Source organism: Oncorhynchus mykiss, chromosome 1 (genome assembly GCF_013265735.2).
Source record: "Oncorhynchus mykiss isolate Arlee chromosome 1, USDA_OmykA_1.1, whole genome shotgun sequence".
NCBI lineage: Eukaryota > Metazoa > Chordata > Actinopteri > Salmoniformes > Salmonidae > Oncorhynchus > Oncorhynchus mykiss.
In genome coordinates this window covers 17145299-17160251 of record NC_048565.1, presented here as the reverse complement: position 1 = coordinate 17160251, position 14953 = coordinate 17145299, and the positions used below count along the sequence as shown (strand labels likewise).

Sequence of the window (14953 nt, the reverse complement as noted above, 5' to 3'; positions counted from 1 at the left end):
GGAGAATGGTACACAGTAATGTGTTGTATTGGATTTGCTCCGAACATAATACTTTGTATTCAGGACAAAAAAGGTTATTGGTTTGCCACATTTTTTGAAGAATTACATTAGTGCCTTGTTGTAAACAGGATGCATGTCTTGGAATATTTTTTATTCTGTACAAGCATTCTTCTTTTCACTCTGTAATTTAGGCTAGTATTGTGAAGTAACTACAATGTTGTTGATCCATCCTCAGTTTTCTCCTCACAGCCATTAAACTCTGTTTTAAAATCACCATTGCCCTCATGGTGAAATCCCTCAGTGGTTTCCTTCCTTCTCTCCGGCAACCGAGTTAGGAAGGATCTTTGTCGTGACTGGCTATATAGATACACCATCCAAAGTGTAATTAATAACTTCACCATGCTCAAATGTCAGCTCCCCCCACATCTACCAATAGGTGCCCTTCTTTGCGATGCATTGGAAAACCTCCCTGGTCTTTGTGATTGAATCTGTGTTTGAAATTTACATATATATATATATATATATATATATGTTATTAAACACTTATTGCACACGGAGTGAGTCAATGCAATTTACATGACTTGTTAATTAAGCACATTTTACTCCTGAACTTATTTAGGTTTTCCATAAAAGGGGTTGAATAAATATTGACTCAAGCCATTTCAGCTTGTCATTTCTTCTTAATTTGTAAAAAAAAAAAAAAAATCCACATTGACATTATGGGGTATTTGTGTTTAGGCCAGTGACAAAAAAAATCTAAATTGAATACATTTTTAAGTCAGGCTGTAACACACCAAAATGTGGAAAAAGTCAAGGGGTGTGAATCATTTCTGAAGGCACTGTATACACCACAGACTCCCCACATTGGGGGTTGTGTTTAAATATGAACACCCCAAGCAAGGTCATAGATTCATTCAACAGAAGTGTTCTGAAAATAGTGTTATGACAAAAGGTTTAATGATTAACTTCTGCATACAAGAATACAGTACGTAGGATTACAAGAGCAACAAACCCTGTCTACTTTTTCAACATTCTAGATGATTTTACTCTTTAAATTGTTTTTAAATCTGTGATGTCCGCTTATCTTTTATTTGTATTTTGTTATTTACCCATAATTATTGTCTTCACATAGTATCAGCCCACCTTCCATTTCCCATTGTACTTCAGTTTTCTGCCTGTTGCTCCCCTTCTGGAGGCAGTAAATTGTGTTGCTTGCTTTGGGAGCTTGGAAAAGCACCAGGTCAGTCTGGAAAGGGAGCAGGTAGGGGAGCTTTCTGCTGAAGCAGCACATTCCTCTGCAGTCACGTGACACTGCTTCAATATTTGCCTTCTATTCATTCTCTGTAGGAGGGCAGGTCAGCTCAGTTCCTCTTCAGGCCACAGGCCTGCTAGGAGACATGGAAATGGTACCCACAGCTGCCCATTCCAACCTGTTAGCCTTGGACAGGTTTCCCCATGTCCCCTCTCTTTGCTGCAGCCCTGCTACTCTTGCATAATTGCATACTTGCTTTCTTTTTTTCTTTCTATGTCTCTAAAATGCCATGGGTTGTAGAGTAGTTTTTCCTTCTATTTAGTCATTACTGACAATTTGCTCTGAAATGAATGATGAAAAATGTTTTTGACACAATTTGATTGGGAGTTAAATCTAATTTATACCTAACGTATGTACACAACACAATTAGTTACGCAAAATGGCTTCCCTGCATAGTTGCATCGAGTTATACATTTTGGGTTGTACACTTCTGTGTATTTTTGCAACTTAGGCCTATCTACTCAGGACAGGCCTAATTGTATTCCTGCATTGCATACGTACTTCAGGTATTTTAAATTTGGCTTTAGGCAAAGCCCCTGTCCTCAAACTAAGGATAGTTTGTGATATTGTAGGTGGATTGAGTGCAATATGAACTTGACATGCAATTTAGACCGTTTTTTTTTAAAGCCCAGGCAAACTACCTTCGTCCTTGGAGAAAAAGACTCACCCATGCTGTATAATTTAGTTTCCAGACATGCTCTACATTCTCATTATTTTAATTGGGGAATGTTAAAGGCTTATTTTACTGGCGGGACCTATGTTAGTTATATTTAGTCTGTCTGCAGGAGACACATACCATTAAGTGCAGCCAATGGACTAGTAAAGATACCCAGCCTTGGGACAGGGAGTGACGACGGACCGTTCTACGAATTGGGTTGAGCAGGCAGTGGTGTACGGGAACACAGGGAGTGACACAGCCCAAAGCCTGGTGTCCAGGTTTCTTCATTTTCTCCACAATTCTTCCATCCAACTAAGCAACTGGAGTAGAAGAAAACTGATTAGAATGGCCACTGTGAGACTAGCAGAGACTTTGAGAGTTCAATTGCTGAAATGTGATTATTTTTTATTTTTTGATTGCTCAACATCTCAGGAACTCTAAAACAAAGCATTTAAGACTAAGGCAACTAAATACAGTGCCTTGCGAAAGTATTCGACCCCCTTGAACTTTGCGACCTTTTGCCACATTTCTGGCTTCAAACATAAAGATATAAAACTGTATTTTTTTGTGAAGAATCAACAACAAGTGGGACACAATCATGAAGTGGAACGACATTTATTGGATATTTCAAACTTTTTTAACAAATCAAAAACTGAAAAATTGGGCGTGCAAAATTATTCAGCCCCTTTACTTTCAGTGCAGCAAACTCTCTCCAGAAGTTCAGTGAGGATCTCTGAATGATCCAATGTTGACCTAAATGACTAATGATGATAAATACAATCCACCTGTGTGTAATCAAGTCTCCGTATAAATGCACCTGCACTGTGATAGTCTCAGAGGTCCGTTAAAAGCGCAGAGAGCATCATGAAGAACAAGGAACACACCAGGCAGGTCCGAAATACTGTTGTGAAGAAGTTTAAAGCCGGATTTGGATACAAAAAGATTTCCCAAGCTTTAAACATCCCAAAGGAGCACTGTGCAAGCGATAATATTGAAATGGAAGGAGTATCAGACCACTGCAAATCTACCAAGACCTGGCCGTCCCTCTAAACTTTCAGCTCATACAAGGAGAAGACTGATCAGAGATGTAGCCAAGAGGCCCATGATCACTCTGGATGAACTACAGAGATCTACAGCTGAGGTGGGAGACTCTGTCCATAGGACAACAATCAGTCGTATATTGCACAAATCTGGCCTTTATGGAAGAGTGGCAAGAAGAAAGCCATTTCTTAAAGATATCCATAAAAAGTGTGGCTTAAAGTTTGCCACAAGCCACCTGGGAGACACACCAAACATTTGGAAGAAGGTGCTCTGGTCAGATGAAACCAAAATTGAACTTTTTGGCAACAATGCAAAACGTTATGTTTGGCGTAAAAGCAACACAGCTGAACACACCATCCCCACTGTCAAACATGGTGGTGGCAGCATCATGGTTTGGGCCTGCTTTTCTTCAGCAGGGAAAGGGAAGATGGTTAAAATTGATGGGGAGATGGATGGAGCCAAATACAGGACCATTCTGGAAGAAAACCTGATGGAGTCTGCAAAAGACCTGAGACTGGGACGGAGATTTGTCTTCCAACAAGACAATGATCCAAAACATAAAGCAAAATCTACAATGGAATGGTTCAAAAATAAACATATCCAGGTGTTAGAATGGCCAAGTCAAAGTCCAGACCTGAATCCAATCGAGAATCTGTGGAAAGAACTGAAAACTGCTGTTCACAAATGCTCTCCATCCAACCTCACTGAGCTCGAGCTGTTTTGCAAGGAGGAATGGGAAAAAATGTCAGTCTCTCGATGTGCAAAACTGATAGAGACATACCCCAAGCGACTTACAGCTGTAATCGCAGCAAAAGGTGGCGCTACAAAGTATTAACTTAAGGGGGCTGAATAATTTTGCACGCCCAATTTTTCAGTTTTTGATTTGTTAAAAAAGTTTGAAATATCCAATAAATGTCGTTCCACTTCATGATTGTGTCCCACTTGTTGTTGATTTTTCACAAAAAAAGACAGTTTTATATCTTTATGTTTGAAGCCTGAAATGTGGCAAAAGGTCGCAAAGTTCAAGGGGGCCGAATACTTTCGCAAGGCACTGTATAAAAACTGACATTTTCACGGTGGTGTAGACATAGGCCTACTGCTTCGCACTGCTTCGTGGAAAAAATACATGTAATCTATGTACTTAAATAGCGAATGGAGAACTGCTTTTCACTGTGGTTCATTTTCATGCCAGCCAGGTAGGCTATACTCCTGTTGTAAAGAGAAGCAATGTGCTTAATATTAGGAAAGTTGATAAATAAATATAGTAGGCCTAGCCTATAGAAAGCTGATGGGATCCTCTTTTTAATAGAGGCCATCACCCTGTTTTCTAACACAATTGCATAGCCTATAGAAATGTTTTGCAACATGAGCTCATGGGCTCTCATGAAGTGTTTTGCATTTAATGTCAGAGTGGTTAGAGGGACAATAGAGTGCTGAGTACCAGGCAGTTTGCAAGTTTGGTAGGCCTCTAATGACCATCTGCAGCATCAGAGCTTGGAGAAGCCTAATTACTGTGACTAAATGGTCATGTGCAATTTGAATGCCTTCATGTGACCGCCGGTGTGGCGGTAATACAGTCACCGCAACAGCCCTAGTCATAGTCACTACTGAAGAAAACATTTTCTGTACAAAAACACGTTTTTACATCTAGGGCTATTGTTTTCTTCCGACAATGCGTTTAATATGCTTAGGTCCAATCTGCCCTCTCACATGCAAATGTTGGGTTTAATTATGGCAGTATTTTGTGCAGTGGCCAATAGGCATATTTTCAGATGGTCAATGCAGTCGGTAGGGTAGGCCTACAACTTCTTGAGCTGTGTTTTTGTTTGAGTCCTCTGTCTTTGAGATTGTTCTGTGGAGGATTTATATTATTATTTGGCTTATGAGTCCTCAGCTCACTACTAATTTCTGAACTTTATACACACACACACACACACACACACACACAGTTCTTGAAAGCCATTTCATATGTCGATAGTATTTTCAACATAACCTTACTGTATGTAGTCTAATGCACTGTTTGTAGTACAGGCAAATATGTTTTTTTTATTGTATATTTATTTTGGTTTTGTATTGTACAGTTGCGACTTAGCAAGACTGACTCAAACATGCAATACTCAGCCACTGTACAGCAGCTAGGTTCCAGAGCATTTGGCAAAGGCGACCCTCGGAAGAGTGAAGGCTGCAGAGAAGCAGGGGGGTGGGGCGGACATTATACAGGAGGGAACTCGAGAGCTGGGCAGCAATTTTCCATGTTTTAACGTGCAGCAGAGAGGGGGAATGTGCTGACATGGTACTTTCTGTGAACTCCAAAATGATCAGACATGGTTTAGGCTTGTGCTGCCAGGAGGCACGGGGTGCCAAGCTTATACAGTGGGTCTGAAAATGAGGCTCTGGCGCGCTGCCACCGGAGGTTATGCCTGTTCAGGGTTTTTTTTTAATTAAAATCCTTCATTGTGTTACACTGAGACACTTGAAAAACCCTCCTCACGCTAAGGGCTGTGGTGAAACATGGCCTTGCAATGGAGTGGAGTGAAATTCCTGAAAGAAAATTAAACTGGGTATTTGTTGTGAAAAGATTAAAAGTTATTTAAGGGGCTGTTGTAATTTTGATTGAGCTTTGTTTGGTGTCTTTGATTGCTACAGATTTGCTGTAATAATTATTTTAAACAAGATCAAGGCCTAATGGGTATCCTATCCTATTTGTCTTCCAGGGACTTCAGCTCAAGAGTTTGTCCAGCCTTTTCCACCCCCAGAAAATGCCCTCCCCACTTTGGTGAAGTTGATAGAGGCCATTGAGAAAAAAGGTGTGATATCGGAACACGTTTGAATCTGATGTGTTTAGTACAAGTCATTTGACAAGAGAAGCAGCAGCATTGACCTGGAAATATGCCACATAGTACTTTCGATGTGACATTAATGTATCAATTATCCATACTTGCATGTAAACTAATGCTTTGGTAGAATATATTTTATGCATGACATGTACTGTACAGTGCCTTCAGAAGGAATTTAGACCCCTTGACTTTTTCCCCCTTTTTTTTACGTTACAGCCTTATTGTTAAATTGATTAAATTGTTTTTTTTCCCTTCAACCATCTACACACAATACCCCATAATGACATAGCAAATGCAGGTTTTTGGAAATGTTTGCTAATTTATATATTTTTTTAAACCGAAATACTACATTTATATAAGTATTCAGACCCTTTACTCAGTATTATGTTGAAGCACCTTTGGCAGCGATTACAGCATCTGTTAGATCGGTTCAAGTCTGGGCTCTGGCTGGGCCACCCAAGAACATTCAGAGACTTGTCCCGAAGCCACTCCTGCTTTGTATTGGCTGTGTGCTTAGGGTCGTTGTCCTGTGGAAGGTGAACCTTTACCCCAGTCTGAGGTCCTGAGCGCTCTGGAGCAGGTTTTCATCAAGGATCTTTCTGTACATTTCTCAGTTCATCTTTGCCTTGATCCTGACTAGTCTGCCAGTCCCTGACTCAGAAAAACATTGACGCAGCATGATGCTGCCACCACCATGCTTCACCGTAGGGATGGTGCCAGGTTTCTTCCAGACGTGACGCTTGGCATTCAGGCCAAAGAGTTCAATCTTGGTTTCATCAGACCAGAGATTCTTTAGGTGCCTTTTGGCAAACTCCAAGCGGGCTGTTATGTGCCTTTTAGAGTGAGGAGTGAATTCCGTCTGGCCACGCTACCATAAAGGCCTGATTGAGAGATGGTTGTCCTTCTGGAAGGTTCTCTCATCTCCAGAGAGGAACTTTACAGCTCTGTCAGAGTGACCATCAGGTTCTTGGTCACCTCCCTGACCAAGGCCCTTCTCCTCCGATTGCTCATTTTGGCCGGGTGGCCAGCTCTAGGAAGAGTCTAGGTTGTTCCAAACTTCGTCCATTTAAGAATGATGGAGGCCACTGTGTTCTTGGGGACCTTCAAAGCTGCAGACATTTTTCAGTACCCATCCCCAGATCTGTGCCTCGACACAATGTTGTCTCGGAGCTCTATGGACAATACCTTTGACCTCATGGCTTTCTTTATTTTTGCTCTGACATGCATTGTCAGCTATGGGACCTTTTATATAGACAGGTGTGTGCCTTTCCAAATCATGTCCAATCAATTGAATTTTTCACAGGTGGACTCCAATTAAGTTTTAGAAACATCTCAAGGAGGATTAATGGAAACAGGATGCACCTGAGTTCAATATTGAATCTCATAGCAAAGGGTCTGAATAGTAATGTAAATAAGGTATTTCTGTTTTTTATATTTAATAAATTAGCAACATTTAAAAAATGTAATGTTTTTCGCTTTGTCATTATGTGTTTAAAAAAAATCTATTGTGGTATAAGGCTGTAATGTAATAAAATGTGGAAAAAGTCAAGGGGTCTGAATACTTTGCGAAGGCACTGTATACATACATGTATTTAACTTTGATCATGGTCCACTTAGATCCCCATGGTCTACAAACAGTGTCATTTAAAAGGTGGATCTGCTGCTAGAGAAGACACCCTGGCTTTGATAGGAACTCTCCTCTGCCTTTCCTCATTTGGGCAAAAGTCCGTCCTTGTTTTTATCTCTTTACATATTTATTTTGGGATCCACCCCTGTAAAGGTAATTTGCTTTTCATACAACCACATGTTTCGTCCACGTTCCCTGAGAGGACGCAGGAGTTGAGCAAATCGAATTGAGAAAAGGCCCTCTCCTCTCTCCGTCTGATCTTTGACCTTTCAGACTTAGCACTCCTGAAAGTGTCTCCTGGGCCTCCAGGTAGCATGTGGAAGGCCAGGTTAGTGCTGAAACGTTTCAGTTAGCGTCTCAGTCTTGTATTTTCAGCTCTGGGAGCTGTATTTTGGATGTTTATACGTGTAACTAATTGATCCACTAATAGAGGCATGCCAGGAGAGAAAATACTATTTCAGAAGGGTGCGCTAACTGTGTGTGTGTGTCAAACTCTTGCAGGTTTGGATTGCGAGACGCTGTACAGGAAGTCTGGCTCCTTGGCTGCTGGCGGTCAAAGACAGAGCCTGAATTTTGGTAAGACCCTCTTTTTCTCTCTTGCACATTATGCTTGTGCATTAATTTATTGTTCTTACAGTCAACTCTTGCTGAGCTGTACAAGTTGATAGAGTCTGTTGCCATCGTCGGATAGTCATCCATTCCTGTAGGATAAAAAGTAATTTACTCCGAACCCTGTGACTTCAATGATTGTGGTGCTGTTCATTCTATAGCCCTGCCTATTGAGTTCAGTTAGGAAAATAACTCAGAGGGGTGATGACCATGCTGTCCTCGTGGTTCCTGTAGGGTACACTACATGCTCTGTTTGTCTTTGCTCTATTTCAGCAGTGGGCCATTAACACAGCCTTTGTTTGTGTAGAGAAATAGGCCAGTCTGTTCAAACGGATCAAAGAGACGGATGGATGCTGTGCCTCCCCCCCACACAAAATAAACTATCTTGCATATATTGCACTTCATTATTTCACTTCTCTGTGAGCCCCGCTGTACTGAAGAGTGAGGACAGCCTCGGGAGTGTTATTTTCACTCCGTGACCGATTTTACATTGATTGCAATATAATTGGCTCTACGAGTTCGTTCCGCTTGTTATTCTGTGCTTATCTATATAAATGGCACTGTTTGTTTCGACTGGAGAAAGTGAACACTTGAGAAAGTAAACATTTGGGTGTTCCAAGGAATCAAGTGACCTGGGACTTGCTTAGCAACATCCATGCCACAATGAGTTTGAGTACGGTCTCCCAAAGATTTGAGCAGACAGGACGATGTAGGCTAGATCAAGTGTCAACAGCATGTTCTGAGATGCACACCCCCACCCCCACAAACACACCTTTCACATGCCACAGACAGACCGACCCAGATTCTCCCCATGCTCACACACACTCACACATGCCAGACACTCTCCCCACTGTCTATCTGCTCAGATCGAGAGCTGGACCGGACCAGGCAGGCCTTTTAAGACAGCTGTTTGCTAGCTGAGGCGTGACGGAGCAGTAAGCAGCACCCAGCCAGTCTGGCCTGCCTGTCGCATCGGTGAAAGAGGAGGAGGTTGTTATTTTAGGCTCTCAGACACTGTCATAGGACTAGTCTGGACACTGTCTCCCAGACAGCACACTTAGCCGCACCAAAAACTCTGGCCACAAAGCACAACTCTTGGGACACCTTACCACAGAACAGGAGAACCAGCGATGTACACAAACAGACTCTGCTGTGTCTGAATTAGCGACCTAAAGTGTTCTTTTTACAGAGCTCTCGGAGCCTGAGATGGGCCAGTACGACGTCCAGGCGCTCTCAGAGGCCCTGATGGGATTCCTGCAGGACTTGCCCTCCCCCATCATCCCAGAGTGTGTCTATCCCAGCCTGAAGATTGCCCTGCAAGAGGAAGCAGGTAACGGCATCTTTAGCACTAACATGCTTCTTCATGTATCTCATTAAGAACTGATGCAAGTGATTCCAGGAGCATATTCTACTAACAAAAACAAAAACAAAAAAAACAGCTATCATTGAAGCACACTATCAGGTGACTGTTGAATGAATTGTGTATATTTTGGAATCGGCTTAGAAATACAAAGCAAAATGTGAATTTGGTATTAGATAGAAAATAATGTTGACGGTTTACCATTGTCTCAAACCCAAGGCACTAAGGTTGTCACTCAGTCTCCTTGCTGGTTCTTATTTCCCAGAGCTGTCTGTCGAGGAGACAGGCAAGCGTTTGCTGAAGGCACTGGAGCCCCCAGCCGTGCCCCTGCCAGGCCTGCTCACCCTGCAGTACCTGCTCAGACACTTGGACCGAGTGGGCCAGAGCTCGCCCCACAATGGCCTGGACCCTCACACCCTCGCACTCCTCTTCAGCCCTCTGCTGCTCCCCGCTGGGTCAGTCTCACATTTAAAGAAATACCTATGTCGGTATGGGGGGGTTGTCCAGCCAATAGACACAGAGGGAAAGGGAGAGAGAAATACTGGCCAGCCAATAGACACGGAGAAATAAATACTGGCCAGCCAATAGACACGAGAGAGAAATACTGGCCAGCCAATAGACACGGAGAAAGAAATACTGGCCAGCCAATAGACACGAGAGATAAATACTGGCCAGCCAATAGACACGGGAGAGAGGGAGCGAGAGATACTGGCCAGCCAACAGAGAGAGGGAGAAAAAAACTGGCCAGCCAATAGACACAGAGAGGGAGAGAGATACTGGCCAGCCAACAAGAGAGAGGGAGAGAGAAATACTGGCCAGCCAACAGAGGGAGGGAGCGAGAGATACTGGCCAGCCAACAGAGAGAGGGAGAGAGAGATACTGGCCAACCAACAGAGAGAGGGGGAGAGAAATACTGGCCAGCAAACAGAGAGAGGGAGAGAGAAATACTGGCCAGCCAACAGAGAGAGGGAGAGAGAGATACTGGCCAGACAACAGAGAGAGGGAGAGAGAAATACTGCCCAGCCAACAGAGAGAGGGAGAGAGATACTGGCCAGCCAACAGAGAGGGGGAGAGAGAGATACTGGCCAGCCAACAGAGAGAGGGAGAGAGAAATACTGGCCAGCCAACAGAGAGGGAGAGAGAAATACTGGCCGGCCAACAGAGAGAGGGAGAGAGAAATACTGGCCAGCCAACAGAGAGAGGGAGAGAGAAATACTGGCCAGACAACAGAGAGAGGGAGAGAGAAATACTGGCCAGCCAACAGAGAGAGGGAGAAGGAAATACTGGCCAGCCAACAGAGAGAGGGAGAGAGAGATACTGGCCAGCCAACAGAGAGAGGGAGAGAGAAATACTGGCCAGCCAACAGAGAGAGGGAGAGAGAGATACTGGCCAGCCAACAGAGAGAGGGAGAGAGAAATACTGGCCAGACAACAGAGAGAGGGAGAAGGAAATACTGGCCAGACAACAGAGAGAGGGAGAGAGAAATGCATCAACATGACCAGGATCCTCTTGAGTTCATGCGGTTGTCAGTCTACAAAGTGTCTGGCTGTAGAAATGGTCTGCAGGTTGAGCCAGCTTGAGATAGAAGCCATAACACATCTGTTTTCCTGGAAGGACACTATTCTCTGAAGTCAGCTAAATATACAGTACGTCCCCTCAACACCTCTCCAACGAATGTCCCACGTTACTGACCTCTCCCTCCTGTACTGTTGTAAAATATGACTCGCCTCATCCCGTTGAACCACTCTTCCACCGTACTCTGAAGAACTGACGTAGGAGTGTATTGATTTTTGTCCAGGTCAGAAGAAGATTGTCAGGTTTCTGCCCAGGTGCTGGAGAGACTGCTGGTGGTGAGGGCCTGGGAGCTGGAAGAAATGCCACCAGGTAAACACAAATCAAATCAAATGTTGTTTGTCACATGCGCCGAATACAACAGGTGAAATACTTACTTACAATCCCCTTAACAAACAATGCAGTTCAAACAATAGAGTTAAGAAAATATTTACTAAATAAACAAAAGTTTTTAAAAAAGTAACACAATAATGAGGCTATATACACAAGCTCACAACAATATATCACTCTCACTAAAAAACACCTCTATGTCTTGGGTCCATTTTGAATGGATGTCCCACTGTGTTGTGACACCACCACCTATTGGTCCCTTTGACAGCTCTACCTCCCAAACCTTCCAAAACCAAAGCCATGGCATCCTCTGTGATCAATGGAGACGGCAGCAAGATGGCCGATGCAGAGTGGTACTGGGGAGACATTTCCAGGTACAATTTATCTGGCTATATAATGAATCCAGTGTTAATGTCCACACTTGGTTATATACAGTTGAGACCACAATCTTCTGTTTCAAGAAGAAATGATTGTCACTTGTCACTCATCTTACTCACCCAGCTTTAGTGAGGTAATCATGATCTTTTTTCCAGAGAGGAGGTGAATGAGAAGATGAGAGACATGCCGGATGGGACTTTCTTGGTCCGAGACGCCTCAAGCAAGGTGCAAGGAGAATACACATTGACTCTCAGGTAAGGGTATTGATAATTTAGTCTGTCTAAAAGAGACTAGTTTGTCTCTCTTAAAATAATCTTCAAGTACTCCCTAGTCACTTGTTTCAAATGCAATGACGTTTCACCACTTTGGATAGCTTCCAGAGACTTTCACAGAAGCTCTGTAACATTGCTCAACTGCTCTGGACTTTTCTAGAAAAGGAGGAAACAACAAGCTGATCAAGATCTTCCACCGAGGCGGCAGGTACGGCTTCTCTGAGCCGCTGACTTTTTCCTCTGTGGTGGAGCTCATCCTGCATTATCACCAGGAGTCGCTGGCCCAGTACAACCCCAAGCTGGACTCACGGCTACTGTACCCCATCTCCAAATATCAGCAGGTAGTAGAATGATTCTGTTAATGTTGGTTTGACTTCTGGGCCTTATGTCAATGGGGTTACTTGGTTTTTAAATAGATGATATGAGAAAAGGAATGCAGCCTTCGAACAGCACCCTTATTCTTTCTGGAAGGCCTTACATTTCTTATGGCACATGCGTTAAGGAAAATCCCAAACCCATGGCATCCCCAAGAGGACTGCAATAGCTTGTCTGAAATGTTATCAAACAATGATGTTTAAGTGAGGAGAGGTTTGCTTGCTGCCCCTCTATACATTGAGTGTTCTATAGCTCAACATCTTGCTGTGGTTGTATCACAACAACCTCTCCCTCAATGTGAGCAAAACAAACAAACAAAGGAGCTGATCGTGGACTACAGGCCGAACAGGCCCCCATTAACATCAACGGGGCTGTAGTGGAGCGGGTCGAGAGTTTCAAGTTCCTTGGTGTCCACATCACCATCGATCTATCATGGTCCAAACACACCAAGACAGTTGTGAAGAGGGCACAACAAAACCTTTTCCCCCTCAGGAGACTGAAAAGATTTGGCATGGGTCCCCAGATCTCAAAAAGTTTGGCAGCTGCACCATCGAGAGCATCCTGACTGGTTGCATCACTGCCTGGTATGGCAACTGCTCGGCATCTGACTGTAAGGCACTACAGAGGGTAGTGCGTACGGCCCAGTACATCACTGGGGCCAAGCTTCCTGCCATCCAGGACCTATATAATAGGCGGTGTCAGAGGAAAGCCCATAAAATTGTCAAAGACTCCAGTCACCCATGTCATAGACTGTTCTCTCTGCTACCGCATGGCAAGCGATACCGGAGCACCAAGTGTAGGACCAAGAGACTCCTTAACAGCTCCTACCTCAAGCCATAAGACTGCTGAACAATTAATCAAATGGCCACCAGACTATTACATTGACCCCCTCCATTTGATTTGTACACTGCTGCTACACGCTGTTTATTATCTATGCATAGTCACTTCACCCCTAACTACATGTACAAATGACCTCTAACCTGTACCCACACACACTGACTCGGTACCCCCTGAATATAGCCTCGTTATTGTGTTAATTTTTATTATTGTTTACTTTATTTGGTAAATATTTTCTCAACTCTTCTTGAACTGCATTGTTGGTTAAGGTCTTGTCAGTAAGCATTTCACGGTAAGGTCTACACTTCTTGTATCTGGCGCATGTGACAAATAGTTTGATTTGGTTAGTTAATGGTCTTTGTTATTTCCAGGACCAGGTGGTGAAAGAGGACAACGTGGAAGCAGTAGGAGAGCAACTGAAGGTGTACCATGAACAGTACCAGGAGAAGAGCCGGGAATATGACGTCTTGTATGAAGAGTACACTCGCACCTCTCAGGTACATATTCAACACATCCATTTTCACTGTCACATTTGGGACTGGGTTCCATAGCACTTGAAATGAGCAAAACCTCGTCTGTTTTCCCTGTATTCCAGGAGTTACAGATGAAGCACACGGCCATCGAGGCCTTCACCGAGACCATCAATATCTTTGAGGAGCAGTGCGAGACCCAAGAGCGCTACAGCAAAGAGTACATTGACAAGTTCCACAGGGAGGGCAACAGCCAAGAGATTGAGAGGTATCTACATTGCCTGTTGTAGGATTTTCATGTTGTGATACAGGGTTTGAACTAGCCCTCTGACTGAAGCCTGTAGGGATCATGACTATGAAGTGGGGGACCTCCCAATCTTGTCACTCCACCTTACAGAATCCAAAGTAATTCAGATAAGCTGAAGTCTCGTGTGACTGAGATCCATGACAGCAAACGGAAGCTGGAGCAGGACCTGAAGGAGCAGGCGACGGACAACCGAGAGATCGACAAGAAGATGAACAGTCTGAAACCAGACCTAATGCAGCTGAGGAAGATCAGAGACCAGTACCTGGTGTAGGTTATACACACACACACTTTACAATGCGAAACTGAAATGTTTAGGAACATGGGAACTAACCGTTAGCTTGTGTTAACGCCCCAGGTGGCTCAATCAGAAGGGCACCAGACAGAAGAAGATTAACGAGTGGCTTGGGATCAAGAACGACGTGGAAGAGTGAGTTAAACCAATGTGGCCGTCTGACAGTTGTGATGTATCACCATGTTTAATCATGTCTTATCGTGTATCATATTGACCCTAGTTTCATCCCCTCTTCTCCCTCCCAGCCTATATTCTCTGGTGGATGAGATGGATGACCTGCCACACCATGACGAGCGCACCTGGTACGTGGGCGACATCAAGCGAGGCCAGGCCGAAGAGCTGCTAAGGGGCAGGGGTGACGGCACCTTCCTGATCCGAGACAGCCAGTCCCAGAAGGGCTCCTATGCCTGCTCTGTAGTGTGAGTCCCATTAACCTGCTCTGTAGTGTGAGTCCCATTAACCTGCTCTGTAGTGTGAGTCCCATTAACCTGATCTGCGGTCACATAATGATTTGGGTTGGAAATACGACTAGACTGTTGGGTGGGGTTTAGCCAGGTTTGTCAGATGTTTTCCGGACTCACCTGCCGAGATGATGCCTGAAAATCTCAAACGCATGGGAAATGTGGGGACCATCTGAAAACATGGTTGGCCAATCTTATCCGCAAAGGGCCGTTAA

At 43.9% G+C, this 14953-nt stretch overlaps 1 protein-coding gene across 2 annotated transcripts in view; it reads left to right on the top strand.

The window, feature by feature from the left end:
- The window catches only part of LOC110493506 (phosphatidylinositol 3-kinase regulatory subunit gamma), a 32686-nt gene that overhangs the window by 12956 nt on the left and 4777 nt on the right, over positions 1–14953 (top strand). Inside the window, exons 3-15 of one of the 2 annotated variants that reach the window (XM_021567862.2) lie at positions 5726–5818; positions 7977–8051; positions 9274–9414; positions 9710–9899; positions 11243–11328; positions 11615–11720; positions 11880–11978; positions 12157–12337; positions 13580–13705; positions 13804–13946; positions 14076–14252; positions 14341–14412; positions 14523–14696. In XM_021567862.2, the coding sequence (XP_021423537.1) occupies positions 5726–5818; positions 7977–8051; positions 9274–9414; positions 9710–9899; positions 11243–11328; positions 11615–11720; positions 11880–11978; positions 12157–12337; positions 13580–13705; positions 13804–13946; positions 14076–14252; positions 14341–14412; positions 14523–14696 (1663 nt within the window). The remainder of the gene's footprint in view (positions 1–5725; positions 5819–7976; positions 8052–9273; positions 9415–9709; positions 9900–11242; positions 11329–11614; positions 11721–11879; positions 11979–12156; positions 12338–13579; positions 13706–13803; positions 13947–14075; positions 14253–14340; positions 14413–14522; positions 14697–14953) is intronic. The other variant, XM_021567934.2, reaches the window with a different exon arrangement.